The following is a 24,264-nucleotide window of genomic DNA, read 5'->3' on the forward strand; positions in this document are numbered from 1 at the left end:
GGGCGGGGCAGCCGGGCCCCATTTGCCAGCCCTCTGATCAGTAACTCCTCCCTGTTGCCTCGCCCCGCCTCCGTGTCCTTCCACATTTTTGGTGGATTGGCTTCTGCTTCTGGTGGTAATTGCTGCTGCCTGGGTATGTGCCTGAAGGTGGAGGTGAAACAGCCCTTTCTGGTTCTCTTTGAAGGCTTTCCTAGTTCAGAGAAAATGTATCTCGTCATCTTAAATGACTGTTCTTCCCCAGAGAGACAGCCTGGGGATGGGGTGGGGACCGGACCCTCTCTGTTTGGTTCGATGGCCAAGTGGCCTGTGCAGGTGCCTTGCCGTGGGGGCGGGGGTCTGTGCCCGGGAAGGTCGGGTGCTAGCCCGGCAGTTCTTCCTTTACCTTCTCAGTCTGTGAGTTCAGGGCAGGACTAGGGTCCGTGGAATATTTTGCTACTGATTAGCAATCTGAGGCTCCAACTTGGGTTTCTCTTTATAACTCTGTGTACACCCCAGCCTCCCAGCGTGGGCTCGTTAAGGCCAGTGGGAGTAGCTCAAAGTGAAGTGGCTTAATTTGTTAGGGTTGCATGGTCTGGGGAGTGAGGAGTCCCTGCCCCAGCCTCTCTGGCCTCACCTTCTGGGGGGCCTTGTGAGGCTTAGATTTCTGGGCCTCGGTTTCCCCAAGTACAGTATGAAGCAAGGGATTGCAGTAGTCCTGTGGCTAGGAAAGGAACTCTTTCTGGTTTTCAGCTGTGTCATCGATAACACTTGGCGAGAGTGATTCTCTGCAGGCCACTGAAGTGCCGGAGTGTCAGAGCATATTTGCAGAGAAGTTCTGTCATGTTTTGGACAAGGAGACGCAGACCCTGTCTGGCTCAGGGTTTTGCTGCCACGGTCAATGGTGCAGGAGTCGAGGACTGGGCTGCACTTGAGGTTTCCCACCCCACTAGGCCGTGGGCGGGGTGGAGCTCTGGGGTTTCCTGCAGAATACGTGCTCCCCCAAGTCCCATGCACGCTCGGAACAAGGCTGCCGCAGATTTTGTGGTGGCACAGCTTTGGGGTGAAATAAAAATTCAGCATTATTACCACAAATTTCAGTTACAGGTGGGACTGCTGTCATTTAGTTTTGTTTCTTAAAGTCCTGTGTGACCTTGAGATGTTTTCCCGACAATATGAGTAGGATGCCTGGAAACAAGGAGAGGCCCTTCTCTTAGAAACCACTTTTCTGTACTTGGACCTGTAGTTTTAAGGTGAGTGGAGAGCAAGCTGGAGATGAGAAAGCTGACAAGCGTCTGTCTGGGTGCTGGCAAAGCTGGCGTCAAATACCAGGCTGGTGCCTTACGTGCTTGCTCTCAACTCATACTCACAGGAACCCTGGAAGGCAGTAGTATTTCTGTTTTACAGCCAAACACGTGGAGACTCAGAGAGGTCCTGAGCGTTTCCTGGAACAAAACTGAGATTGAAATGTCTCAGTTCCAGCTGCCTGGGGGCGGCTCTCAGGGGTCTTCTACTGCTCAGGCCATGGGCTGGCTTGCATCTCTGGCTCACTGTCATTTTGGCGGATAATATTAATCAGCAGACACTGGTCACTCCCCATTTCTTGATTCCTGACTGAGGTTTGCCCTCCTTCTCCCATCCTGGGAAGTGTCACTTCATTACTGGTGACCACTGAGCAAGATGGTTGATAACCCCATTACCCAGAGGGGTCAGGCTGTCTTGTGTTCAAATCTCTATTCTTCCTCTCCTCTTGGGCAAGTTACTTCACTTCCCTGAGCCTCTCTCTGTTCTTCTGTAAAGTGGGGCAAACCCCATAGTGCCCCCTTTATCCATGCAAGGTCTAGGGAGGTCAGGATCTGCACACAGTCAGCCTCAACAGTTGTCAGAATCTGTCATCCATATTCCTTCCAAGGCTCCTCACAAAGAAAGATAAGGACCTCTTGGGGGTTTGCCAAACAGACAGCAGTGTTCTCTTTGAAACTGGGTTTGCAGTTTAGACAGACAACTTGCTTCGGTTTGCAACCAAGCCATTGTCTAACTGCACCTGCTTGTGGTCCGGGGAACAGTGACCCTGTAGTCCTCTCTTGAGGTGCCCTAAAAGCCCTAAGTGGCTGTGGCGGGAAGTGGCCCATCTGTATTCCAGGCAGTCCCTCGCAGGGGCTGGGCCTGGTGGACCTGTGAATGCGGATGCAAATGGACCTTTCTCCCAGTGCTTTTTTTTTTTTTTCCCGCGGCCTCTCCCGTTGCAGAGCACAGGCTCCGGACACGCAGGCTCAGCGGCCATGGCTCACGGGCCCAGCTGCTCTGCGGCATGTGGGATCTTCCCGGACCGGGGCACGAACCCGTGTCCCCTGCATCGTCAGGCGGACTCTCAACCACTGCGCCACCAGGGAAGCCCCCCAGTGCTTTTTTTGATAGAGGTCTGGGCTGTGCTGCCTGAAGTCTGGATTAGGATGCTCTTTGCTCTAATCCAGTGGGGCAAACTGAGGCAGGCCAACCCCAAACACCAGAAAGTCAGGTATATCACTTTGAACTGATGCGCTTTTCAAACAAAAGTATTTTCAACCATTTCTCCCCTTTCCACCGTCCTGTAATAAAGAATATTGAATATAGTTCCCTGTATGTTACAATAGGACCCTGTTGTTTATCTATTTTATATACAGTCGTTTATATCAGCAAATTAATTGACATTTTAAAATTCGTATTTATCATTTATATGTCATTTCATCCTATTTAAAATACCTTTATTTAAAAAATCATCATTTCTGGTTAAAAAATATTATTTACTACGGCCTTTTGTTTTTAATATTAGGATTTGTAGTGCTATCCCCTTTTCATTCCTGATACTTGTGATTCAGTGTTGCTGCATTTCCTTTGTTAAGTTGGCTAGGGTTTTATACATCTTACTAATCGTTCAAAAACTCAATATTAAGCCATGTAAATATCCTATACTATCTATATATTTCTATATAACTAATTTTTACCTATATTATTTACCTTCTTTTATTTCATTTTACTTTCTTTGGACTGGCTGTTTTCTCTCTTACGTAATTAAGATAGACAATTAGTCTATTTATGTTCCTGCCTTCTCCTTTATAATAGTTACTTATAGGGCTTTATTTATCGCACTAAGTACTTCTTTTTCTGCACTCCAGATGTTTAGATATATCATAATTTATTATAGTTTAGTTTAAACTAAATAAAAAGATAGTTTGATTTCCTTTTTATCCATGGACTATTAGGCAGTGTTTATTTTTAATGTCCATGCTTTCTAGTTATCTATTTGTTATTCATTTCTATATTAAGTTGACCATGATCAAAGAACATAGACTGAATGATTTCGGTCTTTGAATTTGTTGAGGGTTCGTCCAACTTATTGTGAATGCCAGTAAGTGTTTCTTGTGTATTTATAATCATTAGCATGTTGTTATTGCTAATGGTATTGTGAGAAGTTTAGGGAATGAGAAAAAGTATATTGCATTAGATACGAAAGCTCCTCTCCAGGTGCTTTTTAGATGGAGATGTTAAAAAGTTAAAATGTCTCCTGCTACTAAGGTTCTTGATGCAGATTTTACTATACCAATTAGATCCATACAGAGTTAGAATTTGGAAGGGCACAGTGTATTTGGGATCAATGTTCTCTTCATTTTGACTTTTTTACTGGTTAGGAAGTCATGGAAACATGTGGGTTTTTCTCTGAAGTCTTGTTGAACCTCCAACTTCCTAGAGAAGCTGTTTTGATGGATAAGAAAGTAGTGACCTAGTTTTGCTTCTGTGTAGCAGATCCTTGAATCACAGTCAAGGATACTATGTTTTTTTTTTTTGCGGTACGCGGGCCTCTCACTGCTGTGGCCTCTCCCGTTGTGGAGCACAAGCTCCAGATGTGCAGGCTCAGCAGCCATGGCTCACAGGCCATGCTGCTCCGCGGCATGTGGGATCTTCCCGGACCGGGGCACGAACCCGTGTCCCCTGCATTGGCAGGCGGACTCTCAACCACTGCGCCACCAGGGAAGCACATATTTACTGAATTTTGATGTCCTCTTTGCCCTATAAAAATTCCTAGGTAGAAATAATTGCTGTACTTGAGCTCATAATAATTGAGGGGAAAATAGCTGAATAGAGAGCTAGGATTCATATGGTAAACCCAATGAATAAAGGCATGTATAGAAAATACAAAGAGAGTGCAGCCGCTAAAGATGACTGATCTAAATGATCAGGGTAAACTTTGTAAGTACATTTTAAAACATAAGTGGAATTGAGCAAGGTGAAATAGAAAAGTTTCTGTGCAAAAGAAATTAAATAACTGCATGTTAAACTTCCTGAAGTTTAATACCTGATTTTTAATACACAAGAGAAGGAGTGAGAGATAAGGAAATTCATGGAAATTGTGCAGACCTATATAACAAGAAAAGGAAGATGTCCTTTATTGTGTTGGAAATGGGGAACCACTGGGGATTTTTTTTAAAGGATATATTGTGTTCAAATTGGAATTTAATGAAAATCACATTGGTAATTTGTGGTAGATAAATATTCATGGAAGAAGTAGATAATCATGGAAAGTGTGTGACTCTCCAAGTAAGAGGTTACAGTGGCTTTAATGATGGCAGTCTTACACGAGACAGTGAAGAGAGGGACTAGCTTTAAAACTACAGGTAATCTAAGCTGAATATTGATTGATGGTTGATAAAATGAGAAATGGGTGGAAGTCAATGATGACTTCTAATGTATGAGCATCTCTCATTGGGGAAATGCTGCCTCACAAAATGAGGAGGAAAATATGAATAATAATAGTTAATCATTAAGAGTTAAGAAAATAAGCTCAAGATTCAGACTGAGCTTTCAAATTCTGGTTTTGCCTATGTGCTCGACAGTCAGCTGTCTTGACTTTGCAGTGACTCTGGTTTCTCAGTTTAATGTAAGATTACTAATGTCCAGTGGGCAAATACCCTATACCTGGGATTTAGGTGAACTGGAACTAAAAACAATTACAAACCACTTTCATTGAAGGTTTGTTCCATTATAGGAGTGCTGCATGAAAGATTCTGTATTTTACACCCAAAGGAGTACTAGTATAATATGCCTACATAACTTAAAGATCACACTGGTCTATAATATTATTACTTCTTTAAACTCATCTTGTGACATGACATTACATTTATAATTATAGCTGATTGTAGTATCATAACTAATGAGATTTTCTTAATTTAAATGATAGTGTTCATGGTATTGAATCCTCACTCAGCTGCTGCTACACCAACAACAATTATGTTAAAAAGTTTTAGGGGCTTCCCTGGTGGCGCAGTGGTTGAGAGTCCGCCTGCCGATGCAGGGGAAATAATGACTATTATTTATTATTCTAAATAATAAATATGTATAATTATTATAAATAAGTAAATTGTAAATTTTCTATTTCCTGTATAGCTTATCGTTTTTTAGGTGAATTAAAGTTTCATTCAAAAAAAGATATTTCTGAGTCGTTGCTCTGAAACGCAAATCCTTGGATCTAAAAAAAGGTCTGCTCATTATTTTTTCCAAAATACTGTATTGAGGAATAATTGGTGTTAAATAAACAGTATGCCTTCAAAGTGCACAATTCTGTGAGTTTTGGCTTCAGTGAGAACATCACCACATCAAGATACAGAACATTTCCTTCATTTCTCAAAGATTTATTATGCCTCTTTCCAGTCCATGCTCACCTCCAAAGCCATTTCCAGATAACCAATGATCTGAATGATATATACTGGAATCATACATTATGTGCTCTTTCCTCTCAGACTTCTTTCACTGAGTAAAATGATTCCGAGATTTATTTATTTTGTCACGTATAAGTAACTCATTCTTTTGATTGCTGAGTAGTATTCCATTTTTCCATTGTACACATATACCAAATTTTGTTTATGCACTCTTAAATAATTGGGCAATTGATGTGTGTTCAGTTTTTAGATATTGTAAATAAAGCTGGTACGAATGTTCATATGTATTTGCCTAGACTTGTTTTCCTTTATCTTTGGTAATGTTGAAGATTGAAATGCTTAGTTCTTATAATAAATGTACGTTTGACTTTTGAAGAGACTACCAGGGAAACATCTGGCAATAAACGATAAGCCAAGAAATATTAATGCAATAAAATTTACTAAATCTCAGAAAGAATAGCGAGAATCTATGACATTTGAGCCAGGACCCACTCCCTCCCTGCCCTCTTTCACCCCAGCATAGGACAAAGTGTACTCAGGCAAGTGCAGGCAAGAACATAGAGATCCCTCTGCCCCTAGATCCCAAACAAAGACTACCATATCCCCTTGAGAGTGGCAGCTGCAAACATTTCTTATCCCCTCCAGCTCCATATTGAAGAAACTCTATTCAAGGCAAGAGTAGCTAAAACGTCTGGTGATCTCTACCCAGCTCCCATTCATAGGGTAAAAGCTCTACCCTGGGCTTCCCTGGTGGCTCAGTGGTTGAGAGTCCGCCTGCCGATGCAGGGGACACGGGTTCGTGCCCCGGTCCGTGAGGATCCCACATGCCCCGGGGCGGCTGGGCCCGTGAGCCATGGCCCCTGAGCCTGCACGTCCGGAGCCTGTGCTCCGCAACGGGAGAGAAATCATATCAGAGTCTATAAGATATGGCTTTCTTATCGCAATCCTACACCCAATAAAAGCTGCATTTTTAATACGAGATAAAGTATTTCACAAAAGTGCAAGGTTTTCATGCCTGCTGGCATAGCTACTGCAACAGCTTCACAAATTTCTTTCTCTTTTTTTATAATAGTCGTTACACTGGATTCATTCATCTTAAAATGGCAGGCAGTCATAGCTACAGACCTCAATCTTCAGTACATACCAAGCAATTCAACTTTTTCTTGTAACGTCATGACTATTCTCTGCTTCTTAGGAGCACTTCTGGCATCACTAGTGGCATTTCGCAGGAGTCCCATGGTGTTATTTAAGTTATCCAAAGTATTGCACTAAACATGATGAAAAATACATGAGAACTGAGAAAGGTCACTTTTTTATTGTGGTACCCAGTTTACTGGAGAGACTAACTGCTCACACGGAGATGATTAGTGTCACATGGTGTTTTTAAGTGGATACTCACAGCATTTGAGCTCAACACAACAACAGGAGGTGGCTACAAAATTATCACAGTAGTACAGTATGTACTACAATCAGTTTCCTGTAGTTATGATTTAATACTGCATCTTTATGTTCTTTATATTTCTCTCAACTGAGAATGGTGCCAAGTATGGTCTGTAAGTGTGTGCATCAGTTTTGGTAAATTTTAACTTTTTATAATAGATTTGTGTATATTTTATGGTAGTAAATGATCAAATAGAGTAGTATCTACATACATTTTATGTATTCATGACATACCTAACATTTTCTTAATTTTTTCAGTATTTCTAGGCTACATAGTTCGTCTGCAAGTTTTTTGTCACAAATATCAAACAAATTTCGAATACATTTATTGAACAAAAAAATTCGTGTATAAGTGGACCTGGACAGTTTAAACCCATGTTGTTCAAGGTTCAACTCTATAGTCATGTACTACAGTACTGGGGTTAGGGCTTCAAAATATGAGTTTTGGAAAACATAATTCAGCCCATAACACTTTCCTTTTCTTGTCTGTTGCATTAGCTAAGACTTACAGCTGGATGTTGAAAAGGTTTTGTAGTGGGGACTTCCTTGCCTTGTTCCTAATCTTAGCAAGAAAGCTTCTGGTTTCTCACCATTAAATATGATCTTAGCTCTAGGTTTTTGGTAGATGTTACTTTTCAAGTTAAGGAAATTCCCTTCTACTTGTAGTTTGCTAAGAGCTCCTTTACTTTTTATGTGTTTGTACCATCACCACACACATCATTCAAGTTAAAAAAGATGAGACACACATCCTTTGGTATATTCTCCTCATTCTAATCACTTATTATGTTCTGTGTGTTTCACCTGTCATTTTTAAATAAGCCTTTTAAAATTTACATTGGCATACTTCAAGCCCCATCAATAACATAAAGTGATACAGCAGTTTCCCTGACTCCAATCTTATGTCCTTTAAATATATTTTCCATATAACCCTAAGAAGACTTTCCCTGGTCACCAGCACCCACTCTCAGGCACCCCACCTTGCAGTCTCTGTGTTTATTGTTCGCATACAATAAACAATAAAATAAAATTTCCGGATTTTAATTGTCCAAGGATCTGATTCCCACATTAAATTGTAAATTCCCTAAAGAATAAGGTTATTTATACCTGAGCCTACCACAAGATCAGAACATATTACACAGAGAGTAAATAAAATTAATCGAATAAATGAAGATACAGAGACAGAGTAACTTTTGGGTCACAGTCTATTTTGATGAATGCCTGACTTCTATACTTTTATTAAATATTCCTTAAATAATTAATATAGGAAAAAATTATGAAGATCCATTTGAGGGAATGGTTGCTCAAAAATGTTTGTATATCTCTGTCCCTCACTTTGGTTCTTTATATTAGGATCCAGCAACAAGCAGGGCCTCAGACACACTCAATATACAATTTCCCAAGTTAATGCCTATAATGAAGATTATTTATTGTTTGTTTCTTCTTATTACTTCTTCTTGATAGAACACATATAAAATAGTGAAAATTCAACAATGGTTGTAAAAAAATGAGTCAACAGAAACCTCAGTTAAATAAAAGTTGGAAGCTCAGAGAGAGGGGGGCTCTCACGCCCAACAAAAAAAACAGAGCCCAGCAGGAAGGACAGAGACTCCTCTTCCTTCCTGTCAAGGACCCAGCCAATGAAAAGCCAGGGACCCTTTGTTCACAATAGCACCTAATCTTTCTTTTTCCTTCTTTAAAAGAGTTCTCTTTCCCTTGCCATTCAGGGACTTACATGTGTCTTGCCATGGTTGCAGACCCTGAATTGCGGTTCTCTGCTGCTCCCCAGTAAACCCATGTTTGCTGGAGAAATACCTGGTAGTCTGCTTCAGGGGAACATTTCGGTGGCCCATACAGGGACCAGAGAAGACTCCCGACAGTTCTGGGACTGGTGAGCAAACAGGTGCAGTACCCTCATTTGAGCCCATTGTTGTTTACTGTTTTTCTCACCTACCCTGGAGTTTGAAGGTGTGGCTTTCTCCTGGATCTGAGCTGGCACCCTCTTTGCATTTGAAGGTCTCCAGGCTTTATTTGGGATCTGTTTAAAGGTTTTGTCTTTCTGGTTAAGGCTTTGTTCTTTAGGTTAGTACTCGTTTGGCACTTTGGTAAGATTTGAGATCAGACTGTTCCACTGAAACTGACTAGCCTTCTGCCTGTTCCCTGCAGAATGGGGGCTGCTTCTCCTAAGGTGGCTAATCTTCAACCCATTCTTTCAGGAACAGGGCTTTTTTTCTCTAAAACAATGCTGTGTTTTTCATCCTTTGATCTATTCCTTTGGAAGGGCTACCCAAGAAGAAGATTCCTCTTCTTCCCTGGCAAAAACTCAGCCAATGAAAGGCCAAGGATTCTGTTCTCTATAGCCCTCCCAACTTCCTCTTCCCTCTATAAAACTGTTTTCCTTCCCTTGACGTGCAGGGCCTTGTGCGTGGCTCACCGTGATTACAGACCACAAATTGCAGTTCTCTGCTGATCCCAAATAAACCCACCTTTGCTAGAGAAATATTTGGCAGTCTTTTTGTTTCAGGTCAACACCATTTAATATGCTAGAGAAACTAGTAATAAAATTGAGAAATATTTTACTTTAAGAAATAAGTTGAACACTCTTGTCAATGACCAAAATGTGCAAGCAAAGGAGCAATTCCAGAGACTAACATCAGACAAAATAATTGCTTAAACGCTATAATAATATATAAAAATAGTGTTCAGCACTATGCCATAAAAAGAAATAGAAATCAATTCCGTGAAATGAAATGTTATTTGAGATCAGTGTGAAGATTCACCTTGAAAAATGCTTCTCTAATGTCCAGAACATCTCCAATATCCAGGACATTTAGGATTGACAATGTCTCAGATGGAAAAAAAAAAGTAATATATGGGAAGGATACATTACCTTAAAAAGCTTTCAATAATATTTTTATGATACTCGAGAGAATAAATTTCATTGATGGCCAGGAGTACAAAATAAACAGCCACAGCATCATTAGTGGAAGAGAAAGAATAATCACAGAATAGTACTTTTCTTCTCCAAAAGTTTGTTTAGAGCCTCTGTGACATCTTTGTTTCTCAAAGAGTAAATCAAAGGATTCAACATGGGAGTGACTAGGGTGTAACATAATGAGGCCACTTTACTCAGCTCAGGATATCCGTCAGGAGTGAGATACATAAAAAATACAGCACCATACGGTACACTCACGACTCCCATGTGAGAGCTGCAGGTGGAGAAGGCTTTCTTACGTCCCTCAGTGGAGGGTATCTTTAGAACTGTGGACACAATATACAAATAAGAAACAATAATAACTATGATGGTAGGCAGGATAATGATGCCAGATAAGGAGAAAGAAACCATTTTATGGATGAAGAGGTCAGAACAAGATAGTCTCTCAAGTGGGCGAGTATCACAGTAGAAGTGGTCAATGGCCCGAGAAGCACAAAAGGATAAAGTAAATGTCATGCTGGTCTGAAGAACTGAGCTGATGCAGCCACAAAAATAGGAACCAGCCACCAACTGGGCACAGAGACGTGTTGACATCTGGACAGAGTAGAGGAGTGGGCTGCAGATGGCAATGAAGCGGTCATAAGCCATGGCTGCCAGGAGAAATCCCTCAGTCACCATGAAGAGGGCAAAGAGAAAGAGTTGGCTCACACAGCCTGCAAAGGAGATGGACTTGCTCTCAGACCAGAAGTTGATCATCGCCTTGGGTACAATAACAGATGAACAGAAGAGATCAATGAAGGAGAGGTCGCCCGGGAAGAAATACATTGGTGTGTTCAGCCGGGGATCGGTCATAATAATGACCATCATGCCGACGTTCCCTAGAAGGATCATGGCATAGACAAGCAGAAATAGCAGGAAGAGGAGAATGTGGAGCTCTGGGCGGACCCTGAAGCCTACAAGAATGAAGTCAGTCACTTCTGAGCGGTTGCTTGTTCCCCTGTCAGCCATGCCAGAAACCTGCTGAGAGGCACAAGGCAGAATAAACAAATGAACTCTTGGCTTTCATCCTAGCTACAAATAATCTCTTACAGTATTAGTATTCACAAAGCTATTCTAAAATCATTATTTATTTTAACCTTAAAAATTGCAGTGACTTAAATTTAAGCCAACTGCAACGGATGAGGAACCAAAAGGTTAGTTTTATGTCCTAATTCATACAAGTGGTGGAACTAGAGCTTTTTCCTCTGAGTCTAATGCCATGCATTTTCATCCAAATAATCTTCACATTTGCAAGTGTCACTTCTGTATATATTTCCAATTCGTGATTTATGCAATAAATTTAATGTCATGAAACAGTGATTGGGAGAGAGCACAAATATTTCAATAAATGACATTTTTAAGCAATTTTGGTGTCTGGGTTTAGAGGTATTGGGGCTTCAGTAGTCAGTCTAGTTTAGGAAAACTTAGCTTGGAGGGCTTAAGTACCAGCAGATACAAAGAAAGTGACTGAATTTTAAGACTGCTTACAAGGTGCAATTACTTTTTGTGGGTAATGCAAGCTTTCGATTCCGATGTAAGTTATATGCTTACAAAGAAAAAGCTGTGCACGGCCAAGCACAAAAATTATTAGCATTCGCATGCTATTTCTCCATATGAGCCTCCAAACCCCTTTCATAAATTTCAATTTCCCTGCATTTCCCCAGCTGACAGCTCATAGTTTTTAAAGAAAAAGCCTTACACTGACTAGACAGAAGAATTTCTTTAGAAATGGATACTAAACAAAAGATGCATATGAAGAAATCGTTGATGGAATTCTTATTTACCCTGGATATAACCTTCACAGCCATCATTAGTTCATTTACTAGACAGCGCAAGCAAGAGTTTGAACTCCGGGTCCCTCTTTCTCTCCCCTCAGGGCTTTATATGCATGACTCTCCTTAGACAACAATAATAATAGCAAACATTATGCGGCACCTTTTATAGGCTACTTTTCTAAATGCTTTCATAGTAGCTCATTTAATACATACAACAATAATGTGAGCTGAGTACTATTATAGTCCCCAGTTTACAGTAAGGAAAATGAGGTACCAGGAAATAATATATGTTGAGAGCCACATACTAGGCTCAGAATTGGAACTTGAAGCCAAGAAACCTGGCTCCAGAATCCATGCTCTTAATCACTGTGTGATATCTATCACCTTTGATAAAGAAATCTGAGAGAAGTGTAATATTTTGCCTAAAAAAAGATGACTTCCAGGAAAATGGCATGATGTCTTCATGATACATTTTTGTTATGCACCAACTCCATCAAAAATTAAATATTCAAATACTTATAAAGGAGCAAGATTTTAAAAAGATCATACTTAGAGTCTGAGGAAGTATAAGCTACTTAGGCAGTGAAAAGAAACTAAAGTAGTTGTGAAATCTTTTTTGAAAAATCATATATTTTATTTATATTTCCTTAATCTTGCCTAGGGGCAAGGAAACAGATCATTTGAATTTTTGAGATTTACTCCTATCAAACTCATTCCAATATTAATAAGTTTATGACTGAAGCCATTTATGCCTGGAAAAGGGAGAGTTTTTCCCAGGGTAGCCAATAGACAAGTAGTCGGTTTGTGATTTATTATTTGTCAAAAACTCACGTTTGAAATTTTACTCTTACCTTATATTGTTGGGTAATTTGTCATATTCTGTAAAAGGAAGCAGCAGAATTCTGATGTTTTTGTCTTGTTATTAATTCTAGAAAGAGTAAACCTAAAGTTAATTAATGACTATGTTACAACTACAAGTAATGAAAAATCATTATGTCAAGATCAAATGAACCCCTTCCCCCCAAAAAAACTTTCCAAAGGTGTGTTCATTATCCCAGTTTCATATTCTTCCCATAGAGAAAATAAACTTATTTTCCTTATTGCTCTATATAAACTACTCTCCTTTCCTTTAGAAGTTGATACTGGAAAATGTTATCATTCTTTGTAAAAAGAGAAACAAGTGAATTTTCCAAATGATGCTGGGCTAACTCTGAAATATTTCCAGGAATTATATTCTGTGGTTATGCAAAGTGAACCTGAGGAATCAATCTGCAGGATATTCTCTCTCCTGCATTCTTGGGTGCTTGAACGCTTTTAAGAAGGAAAATAGATTGTCTTAGATATCCAGGCAGAGGCCCTGAATCATCTGGAGTCTCTGATAATCTGCCAAAATACCAGCAGCGGTTATTTATAATGGCTTTGGTTTTGACATAACAATGCACATTTTTCAAATAATTACAGCATTGAGGTTTCCCTCACCTTCTGGGAGATAGTCCTCCTGGGAAAGAAAGAAGCATAAATTAGTTATTAAGATATCTAGACTCCAGAGCCAAGGTCCCTGAGGAACACAGAGACTCCAGATTTTAAAAAGAAAAGAAGAAAAGAAAGAAAGAAAATGGGAACAAAAAGGAGCCTAAGCCTAATAGGAGTCAAAATACATACAAGAGCTGTTTTCTTATTGTGAGAATCCTTTGGGAGGGACCAAAACCATCTTTCAGTCTTAATTTCTTCACTGAAAAGGAGCATTTCAATTTATCATTTCAGCAAAGTTTTTGGTCGGCAAATAGAAACAGATATGAAAGGAAATATTATATTATGAAACATAACTTATAGGGAAATTTTGTTCCTAGCCGTAAAGTTCATTTCATTTTCACTCAGAACTCTCCATATTTATTCTTTAGATACATTGTGTCAATAATAATTGATAATAAAGAGTACAGCAGCAAAGCCCAGTAAGTGCTCCCTAATTGGTTAAGTAAAGGATAGATAATGATTAACTATATCTAAAGATAGGTTCACTTTGTAACTTTAATTGATTCAAAGATGTTTATCCAGGGGGCTTCCCTGGTGGCGCAGTGGTTGAGAGTCCGCCTGCCGATGCAGGGGACGCGGGTTCGTGCTCCGGTCTGGGAAGATCCCACATGCTGCGGAGCGGCTGGGCCCGTGAGCCGTGGCTGCTGTTTATCCAGATGTCATGTATTAATTTCTCAACAGTCATTATATACACTTCAAAATTATTTTTAAACTGTTTTATATCAGTCAAGAAAATCCTAATTTGTATTTGATATAAATTAAGTCATTAAGCTAACTGCCATAAATACATGTTGTAACATAGTAAGGGAAGGAGAATAGGTAAAAAGGAAGAAAATAATGGTGGCTCATAAAGTCCTTACATGCGCAACTGGTTGAAGGCAATAGTTGGTATTTTTCTTTCCATATTCCCCGTGGTCTCAACAATAACCACAGTGTCCAAAAGTTGTTTACCTGGTGGGGTGATGCAAACCTCACTGCTGAAGGATCTGAGCCCTTGTGGTCTTGTCATGTTGAATTGCTGTAGTTGTTCATTAATATTAGTATTAGGAGGCATGGTGGAAAATTCCCTGGGTCACTACCATACTCCTCCTTTTCTCCTTTTTATTAATATCTTTTGCTAATCAGTATCAGTTACCCAAAAGAACACAAAGCATTTTGTTTACCTGTAGTTCGGTGAAATGTATGCCCAGGAGGCAGGAGCAATTGCTGTGTCCCCTAGTAAAATCGTCTGTCTGTTGGGTAGTAGGTATTCTAATTCAGCAAAGTCAGACGTCTCAGACAGTGAAGAAAAAATGTTGAGAGTGGGTTAGTAGGTTTTATAGTGGTGGTTGGCATTCCCACTTGGACCCATTGTGGTTGGACCATAGTCTGATTAGGAAAGAAACATCTTCATAAGTTGGTTCTGAATGCAGAGCACAGACCATATCCTGGATGACAATAACCCAACTTTGTAAAGTATTGCCAGCCAGTTGGTTCAACAACTGAGTCTTCAATAAGTGATTCCACCATTCCATATGACTCTGTTTGACTAGCTGCGTGATAATTCTGTTGACTTTCATGGGTACGAGTGCGTCACCTTACTTCTCTTCTTGTAAAGTGAGTGCCTTGCACCAAAGCACTAGTGCAATATGGCATAATAGTGAATAAGACATTTGTTGAGTCCTAATAGGGTATACCAGTATTAGCAGAAGCAATTTGAGCAGAGAATTCCCAAGATGGCAGAATAAGAAGACTCCGAGCTCACCTCCTCTCAGGAGCACATCAAAATTACAACTATTTACAGAACAGCTATTTATAAGTAAAACCAGAACTTACCAGAAAATATCTTCTACAACTAAAGGTATCAAGAAGAAACCACAACGAGAAGGGTAGGAGGGGCAGAGCCTCGGTTTAGCCAAGACCCATACTCCAGGGTGACCCACAAACAGGTGGGTGACCTACAAGCAGGAGATTAATTACAATTGCCGAGGTTCTTCCCAAGGAGCGAGGAGGGGTCTGAGGCTCATATCAGGATCCCCAGCACAGGATTCCTGTGCTAGGAAGATGAGGAGATGAGCCTCCAGAAAGTTTGGCTTTGAAGGCCGGGGGTGCTTACTTTCATCTCACACCAGTCAGAATGGCCATCATTAAAAATCCACAAACAATAAATGCTGGAGAGCGTGTGGAGAAAAGGGAAGCCTCCTACACTGTTGGTGGTAATGGAATTTGGTGCAGCCTCTATGGAAAACAGTATGGAGATTCCTTTAAAAACTAAAAACAGAGTTACCATATGATCGAGCAATCCCACTCCTGGGCATATATCCAGAGAAAACTCTAATTCGAAAAGGTACATGCACCCCAATGCTCACAGCAGCACTATTTACAATAGCCAAGACATGGAAACACCTTAAATGTCCATCAACTGATGAATGGATAAAGATGTGGTATGTGTATACACACACGCACACACACACACACACACACACAGAGAAAACAAAACAAAAAGCACAAAAAACCGGAATATTACTCAGCCATAAAAAAGAATGAAATAATGCCATTTACAGCAGCATGGATGGACCTAGAGATTATCACATTAAGTGAAGTAAGTCAGACAAAGACAAATATCATATGATATCACTTATATGTGGAATCTAAAAAAATGATACAAATGAACTTATTTACAAAACAGAAACAGATTCACAGACATAGAAAACAAACTTACGGTTACCAAAGGGGATAGTGGTGGGGAGCAGGGGAGAGATAAATTAGGAGTTTGGGATTAACATATACACACTGCTATATATAAAATAGGCAAACAACAAGGACCTACTGTATAGCACAGGGAACTGTACTCAGTATCTTGTAATAACCTATAATGGAAAAGAATCCGAAAAAGAATGAATATATATATGTTAAAAATCTTGTCTCTTTTTCATGAACTGTTTCATGAGATACAAACTGTATAGTGGCTATGTATTGCTTTTTTGCTCTCTGGTTTCCATTTCCCCTTCCTTAATAACACTTAATTTATTTTGGGGGCATTAGGAAATTCCATTTTGATACAGTCTACTGGACTCAATTTAGGTGTCTTATCTTCCCTTGGCAAACAGGCCCATACCAAAGAAAGGCCAATAGAATGCTTCCTTACTGGAATTTGAAGTTTTAGCAGCGTGACTCAGAGAATGATATTACTTGAAGTTTATATTTCCAACTTTTGACACTTTTTTTCAGATGGATCCCTGCCAGACCATTCCTATACACCTTATTTCTTCGTTCTCTGCAATGTATTTGGTCTTACCCTGTTTTAAACATGAAACTTCTGCCTTCCTATCAATTCTGTGTGTTAACCAATACCCTTACCCTTCTAATAAATAACTTTTTGCCTAGGTTACTTAACTAAGTTTCTGTTACTTGTATCCAAAACTTTAAACAGATATTCAAAATCAGTTCCAGGGAATGAATGGATGTAATTGCTTCAGGGAAAACTAGGGTTTGGACCTAATTGCTTATCTGGCCAAAAATACGATATAAGAAAAAGAAACTTTATTTTATATTAAGAATAGAACCTAGCTGTTTGCATAATTTGTGGCAAAAATGTCTATAACTTACCACACAGTTAAATGGAATCATATACCCACTGAAAGCAAGAATCTGATGGACCAGTAGAGTTACCTTTATGAGATGTAATTATGGCAAGGGTGATTCAAAGACTGCAACATGCTGTGAGTACTTCTGACAAATTAAAGCAAAAATTGAGGTCAGATTCTTAAATTCTCTTTAGACAGGGAACTTGTCACCATAACAAAATAATCTATATTTTACAGCTGCAGATATGAAGTTGCAGAAAACTAAACCCAGAGTGTACATATTTTGGTTTGCTGAACACAAAGTATGTTGATTCATTCCTTCAATATCTCTCATACAATTAACTGAGGATTCCTAGGTTTGTAACATTACTTAAAACGTTTCAAAATTCTGACATTTTGGAATCTCTGCCACAACCACCTTTGCACAAGAAAGCAGACCTACCTTCCTGACAGAGTTATTCCCTGCTCACTTTAAGATGCTGCTACTCCTTTAGCTGGGGAAGTTCCCTTGAAGGAAGAAGCTAATTCCCCTTTCATTCCACTCCTCATTTTCCTTTTATCATTTTCATTTTATGAGCTTGATTATTATCACCAGAACCCAGCATGCTGAGACATGAATACTGCTCCAAGGCAGATGCAGAATTTGTGGAAGCCTGGCTTAAAATTATGAGTGTTTTTTGGATACATATTAGCAAAAGTGTTTTGGTGTGAATGAATTTTTAGGGCTCTTTTACTTGAGGGGGAGGGAGATACTGGGCAGAATTCTTACTTACCAAAGCTTTGACAATTAGTGTGCTAACTCAGGTAAATATGTCAAAGTCTAATAGTTGGTTGGGTTGATGAATACAATTCATTAACTAATACTGGATATCTCTAAAGGAAGTTAAGACCCTAGAACACTTTGGGAAAAGTGTAGAAAAAGAAATTCAATATCTTCAGGAGATAGCAGTGCCAAGGAGGATTAACCATAGAAGTTCTTGTCTCGTATATCCTGGTTAGATGCCCCTGAGGTGTCAGAAAACCTTCCCTTCACCAGTGACAAAGCAAACAGCCAGCAACTTTCAAAGCAGCTGGGATGCTTCTCTCTAAGGATGTTGGTGGCAGACATTAAACTTAAAAATGGCCTTCCTGATATCAGTGAGAATAGAGGAATGAGAGAGTTCAAACTGTGGCCTCTGACTGACAGAGCAAAGGAAGATTTGGTTAACATAATAGTAGCAACTCTGGTTTATTAGTCCAAAGGATGGATGTGGTATAGTAATCTCCACTTAAGGTTAGGTAATCATGAAGTATCTAGGAATAAAGAAAGTGGACACTCTTCTGAGAGAGAGAGAGAGAGAGAGAGAGAAAGAAAGATTAGCTCTCTCCAGTCAACAGAAAGCTGACTTGAGCCACCATGATTCAGATCATACCCATCTCCCAATTCATACACCTGAGTTGGTTCACAAAGAGTCACTGGAATGAAGAGAAGGCTGGATACTCTTGAGTAAGATATGAACTGAAATCCTTCCAACAAACCTTCTTTAAATATGTGTGTCTAATTTTTGGGTGACCAAACACTGAAGAAAAGTACATGCCCAAACATTTTGTGGACTTTTAGAGCTATTTAGACCCTGTCTCAGAACTATCCAGCAGAGGGACAAAGAGCCTGAAATTTCTTGAAGTAAATATTTTTAATAGTGTGACGTTTGACAACGTCACACTATTGGATCCTATTTGAAGGTTCTTTGTCTATTTTTCACTCTCTAACTTCCTAGAATGCTGCCTAGGGACTCACTTTCTCCAGCCTTATCATTGTGTATGTGCCACCAGAGCAAAGGAAAATTTTATATATCTAATTATTCATCTTTTGCTTAAGTCATCCAAAGTTCAGTTATGTGGGTTGCCACTAAAGAAACCTAACTATGAGACATGAAATTGAGGAAACTGATACCCATCATCACAGTGCCAAACAATGTGAATAAATGAATGATTGTTTACAAGTTGATAAGGAAAGAAGAAACTATTTTTAAAATCTAGAAGTCATATTCTGTAAAAGTAAGAAATATAAAAATTAGTCTTTGATTAAAGTTTTTTGGGAGGTTTGTCTTTTTTTTGGGGGGGGTTTGTCTTTTATTTTTACAAATTAGAATAATTAAGAAATGATGTTGACCATCTGTATGTCTTCTTTGGAGAAATGTCTATTTAGGTCTTCTGCCCATTTTTTTGATTGGGTTGTTTGTTTTGATGATATTAAGTTGCATGAGATATCACTTATATATGGAATCTTTAAAAAAAAAAGGATACAAATGATCTTATTCACAAAACAGAAACAAACTCACAAACTTAGCGAACGAACTTATGGTTACCAGTGGGGAATGGTGGTAGGGAGGGATAGTTAGGGAGTTTGGGATTGTCATGTACACACTGCTATATTGAAAATGGATAACCAACAAGGACCTACTGTATAGCACAAGGAACTCTGCTCAATATTATATAACAACCTAAATGGGAAAAGAATTTGAAAAAGAATTTTAAAGAAAGGAAAAGAAAATCTGTTCTTCAACTGAAAAAAAAAAAGAAAAGAAAAAAGAAATGATGTTAAAAAAAAAAAAGAAAGAAATGATGTTGAAATGGACTCTCTTTTCAGTTCCAGGATACCTTGCTTTTTTCTTATCCCATCCTTTCTCTCTTTTTCCCCTCCCTCCCTCTCCAGCCCTTAACAGTAAGTAGCTTTGTACTCACTGAGATCACTTATATAATAGCTTATGCACACTCAAAATTTTTTATTGATTTTATGACTTATACTGATATTATGGGATAGGATAAAGTGACATCTCATACTTCACAAGAGTAAGAATAACAGTCCAATACATATTCAAATTTCAACATTTCTGCAATATCTAATCAGTTCAGCTATTCCAATCACCACAACAATTTAAATCTCATAATAAGAGTTAAAATTATCCTAAGGAAACACAAATGGGGCAAGCTTTGGGTGTTTGTCCAACAGATGTTTAAATTACTAATTTTAACTTACATTTGTGAATTTTTGAATTATCATTTGCAATTACGTGAGTCAGAGAATCTTAGTATCCTGGCAATAGAAAATATTAGTATAAACACCCTCACCAAATTTCTGCATCAATACACTAAACATTAGGTAAACATTAACAATCAAAAAAATTAAAGACAAAATACAGCACATGATGTTATAGGACAATTAATATACATGCATGTCCAAAAATCTGTAACCAGGGAAGATGAGACAATGCAGTACAAACAAATTAAGTGTTTGAGACGTCTAATGCAATCTTCAGCCTCTCAAGATCACATCCCTATTGAAACACTTCTCCATGTGGATACAGTTTTCAAGTCCTCTCAAAGTAACGACGTATGATGTACATGTTGCAGAATACAATCCTCAGACTCCCTTGGAATGTGACAACATTTTGTAAGCAATCCGTGCATCATTGAAAAAGAACACACTTTGTCAATAAAAGCCAACGAAAGTTTGGTAAGACACTGGGTTGTTCTGATGGAATCTTGATGGCACATGTAACAAGAGAGGTATAAATTAGGCACTACTTTTCATATAAGGCCTGTGAACCCAGAAAAAAATTTACCAAGAAAAACGTTTATGACAATTAAAAGAAAGTAAGAGAGCTTAATTTAACACGTTTGAAAGCAATCTGCCTGGATTTTCAGCTTTCCCGGATTTCTTCCAACATTTGGAATGATTTAAGCAATGCCACTTTTGAGGTTATACACAGGAATACTGTAATCTGTTATGGCTACAAAACAGGAAATATAACCCACCAGGCTAAAAACTAAAGCAAATTAATCTAGGCTATATTCTTATTCAATATTTGATTGTCTTTTCCCAATAGTCCTTCATAACCCACACTTTTTAGATACATCAAAGAGTGACATTCTAAGGGTAATAGACATGCAATGGAAATAAGTAAAACCTAAACCTAAAAAGAGTATTTCCAGACTTACAATAATCAATGCCAAAGCTCAGTTTCCCAAGCTGATTTGGATTCGTATTCTACCCTCAAATGACATTTTTCTGGATATCAAGAAGAATGGTAGAATCTGAGCACCAAGAAAAATGGTAGATCCACAGGTTTAGGGAGAAGGAGATAAATATAACCTTGATTTATTGTCACTTAGCTTCTCTCTTTATTCAATAAGAATATTTATTTCTCAAACCTCTTATGCTAATAAACATTAACCCATAAAGATGTATGCAGTTGTGCATTCATCATAGGAGGCTTTGCTATCTAAACAAAAACAGAAAAATAGAAGACCTAATCAAAGATCCATATTTTAGGTTTTCACAATGCCAAGAAGACGGACAAAACTGGTAATTATATTTTATTTCTTAGGCTTAGTTCTTGTCTAGAATTTAATGTTGTCCTGACTTAGACATTGTAATTGTTTAACTAAAGCATTACTTATATCAACTATAAAGATGATAACTCTGGCACGACTTTCTCTAGAACTTGGCTCCCCTTAATACCTATCAGATCTGTGGGATGCTGCTTTAACCACCCTTCCCTTCTCAACTGACATCTGATATTTAGGACTAATCACATTTTAAAATTACCCCATATTCAAATAACCCAAACACACTCATACATAGACAAACACACACATGCATGCACACAAATATGTATGTACATTTACATATAATCCAGCTATCCATAGAGGTTATTGTAAAGGATTGTGATTTTTTTTTTTTTTTTGCGGTACGCGGGCCTCTCACTGTTGTGGCCTCTCCCGTTGCGGAGCACAGGCTCCGGACGCGCAGGCCCAGCAGCCATGGCTCACGGGCCCCGCCGCTCCGCGGCATGTGGGATCTTCCCGGACCGGGGCACGAACCCGTGTCCGCTGCATCGGCAGGCGGACTCTCAACCACTGCGCCACCAGGGAAGCCCGGGATTGTGATATTTTTAACTGAGATTTTCAAACTGACTTTATTTCAACACAGTGCTTTCCTTAATTGCACACTCACTACCAATAATTTGTATTACCCAAAAGATAGAGGGCATGAGCTGTAAAACATCATAAATATCATAAAATGTTCTCATCATTTGAGAGCAAAGCAAGAAGACTGTGCCATTCAAGGAAAGCCAAAATGTCATAATTTAAAGATGTCATAATTTAAACCAAATCATTGCAGTCTTCTCATGTTTCTTCTTATTTGGCCCCTTTAATTCCACAAAGATCACTGGTTATTTCATCTTTCCTTTCCCTCTTCATCATATACACGTGTCCTCACACCTTTGACATGACATCAAAAACACAACACAACACTAGCGTTTATTCTGTCATTTGCATATAAACAAGTTGGGTCACACAGGTTCCAAGTGAATCGTTATACTAGGTATTTTCTAAATTTTACTTAGGCATACAGGGAAGAGAAACAGTACAATTTTATACTTCTCCATTTACATGCATATTATTACCTGGAGAGTGAGAAATATATCTCTTTAGAAATACAGCAAATTTTCATGGGTGTCCAGAACTTTCAGATTTAACATTGCCTTGAGGAAAAATGAAAAGTAAATAGTGAAAAGTGAATTTGTAGCATTCTTTATAGGATATTATTAATGCTGTTGAATAAAACAGGTAGGGTTTTTGGTTTTGCTTTTATTCTTTTTAAAACCTGAGCTTTAAATGCATAAGTCTAGGAGATTCGGAGGACAAAAATCAAATGATGCAAGAAACAGTCGAGTGGAAGTATATTTAGAGTAAAACTTTTTTCTTCCATACGACTTTTCTCATGGCATCTTTAACATCCTTATTTCTTAGAGAGTAGAGTAAAGGGTTCAGCATAGGTGTGAATAAAATGTAATATATTGAAGCCGCTTTACGAAGTTCTGGGTTATTTGGCGGTGTGAGGTAGACAAAGGAGACAGTCCCATAGAGCAAACTTACAACCCCCAGATGGGAGCTGCAAGTGGAGAAGCCTTTCTTCCTTCCTTTGCTGGAGCAGATCTTTAAAACTGTGGACACAATATCATGTAAGATACTACAGTGACAACTATTGTAGGCAAATAAAGAGGATAGCCAAACCAAGTGACACCATCTTATTGATAAAGACATTGGAACAGGAGATCTTCTCAATTGGGCTTGAATCATAGTAGAAGTGATCAATGACTCGAGAGGCACAGAAAGACATTGAGAATGTTACACTGATTTGAAGAATGGAACGGACCCAGCCACGGAGATAAGAACCAGCCACCAACTGGATACAGAGACTTCTTGACATGCGGACAGTATAGAGGAGCAGGTTGCAGATGGCAATGAAGTGGTCATAGGCCATGGCTGCCAAGACAAAGGCCTCTGTCACCATGAAAAGTGCATAAAGAAACAGCTGAGCCACACAACCTGCAAAGGATATGGTCTTTTTCTGAGACAGGATGTTGACCGTGGCTCTGGGTACAATAACAGTGGAGTAGGAGAGGTCAGTGATGGAGAGATTGCCTAGGAAGAAATACATTGGTGTGTTTAGCCGGGGATCAGTCACAATGGTGCCAATCATACTAAGGTTTCCCAGAAGGACCATCCCATAAACAATCAGGAATAGCAGGAAGAGGAGACTGTGGAGCTCTGGACGGACCCTGATGCTGCAAGAATGAAGTCAGTCACTTCTGAATGGTTGTCTCCTCCCTTATCATCCATGGCAAACATCTGCTTAAAGGCATAAGAGAAAGTCAACAAGTAAAGTTTCTGCTCTTTCTCTGCTCTCACAAATAACACTTCACATTTAAGAAGACTTTCTAGGGGCTTCCCTGGTGGCGCAGTGGTTAAGAATCCGCCTGCTGGTTCAGGAAACACTAGTTCGAGCCCTGGGCTGGGAAGATCCCACATGCCACAGAGCGACTAAGTCTGTGTGCCGCGACTACTGAGCCTACACTCTAGAGCCAGCGAGCCACAACTACTGAGCCTGCACTCTAGAGCCCATGAGCCACAACTACTGAAGCCCTCGTGCCACAGCTACTGAAGCCCGTGTGCCTAGAGCCCATGCTCTGCAACAAGAGAAGCCACGGCAATAAGAAGCCTGCGCACCGCAAAGGAGAGTAGCCCCCACTTGCCGCAAGTAAAGAAAGCCCATGCACAGCATCGAAGACCCAATGCAGCCAAAAATAAATAAATAAAAATTTTAAAATAAATAAATAAAAAGACTTTATAGTTGACATGATACTTTCATATCCATTATTCCATTAAGCTTACACACATGGCCAAAGGAAAATTAGAGATAGTTTGACTTGCCTGAGGTAACACACCTGGTTAAAAATGGAGTTTGGACTCAAGATGAA

At 39.2% G+C, this 24,264-nt stretch overlaps 1 protein-coding gene and 1 pseudogene across 1 annotated transcript; both read right to left on the reverse strand.

The window, feature by feature from the left end:
* Positions 1 to 10,107: 10,107 nt before the first annotated feature.
* Positions 10,108 to 11,106, reverse strand: LOC112394380 (olfactory receptor 9K2). Its single transcript, XM_024737164.1, has one exon. It carries the CDS (start codon positions 11,047 to 11,049, stop codon positions 10,108 to 10,110), a length of 942 nt encoding a protein of 313 aa, XP_024592932.1. The 5' UTR covers positions 11,050 to 11,106.
* An 11,581-nt stretch (positions 11,107 to 22,687) lies between these two features.
* On the reverse strand, positions 22,688 to 23,626 carry LOC112394419 (olfactory receptor 9K2-like; annotated as a pseudogene).
* Between the last annotated feature and the right edge of the window lie 638 nt (positions 23,627 to 24,264).

Source organism: Neophocaena asiaeorientalis, unplaced genomic scaffold, assembly GCF_003031525.2.
Source record: "Neophocaena asiaeorientalis asiaeorientalis breed wild unplaced genomic scaffold, Neophocaena_asiaeorientalis_V1.1 scaffold134, whole genome shotgun sequence".
Taxonomy (NCBI): Eukaryota; Metazoa; Chordata; class Mammalia; order Artiodactyla; family Phocoenidae; genus Neophocaena; species Neophocaena asiaeorientalis.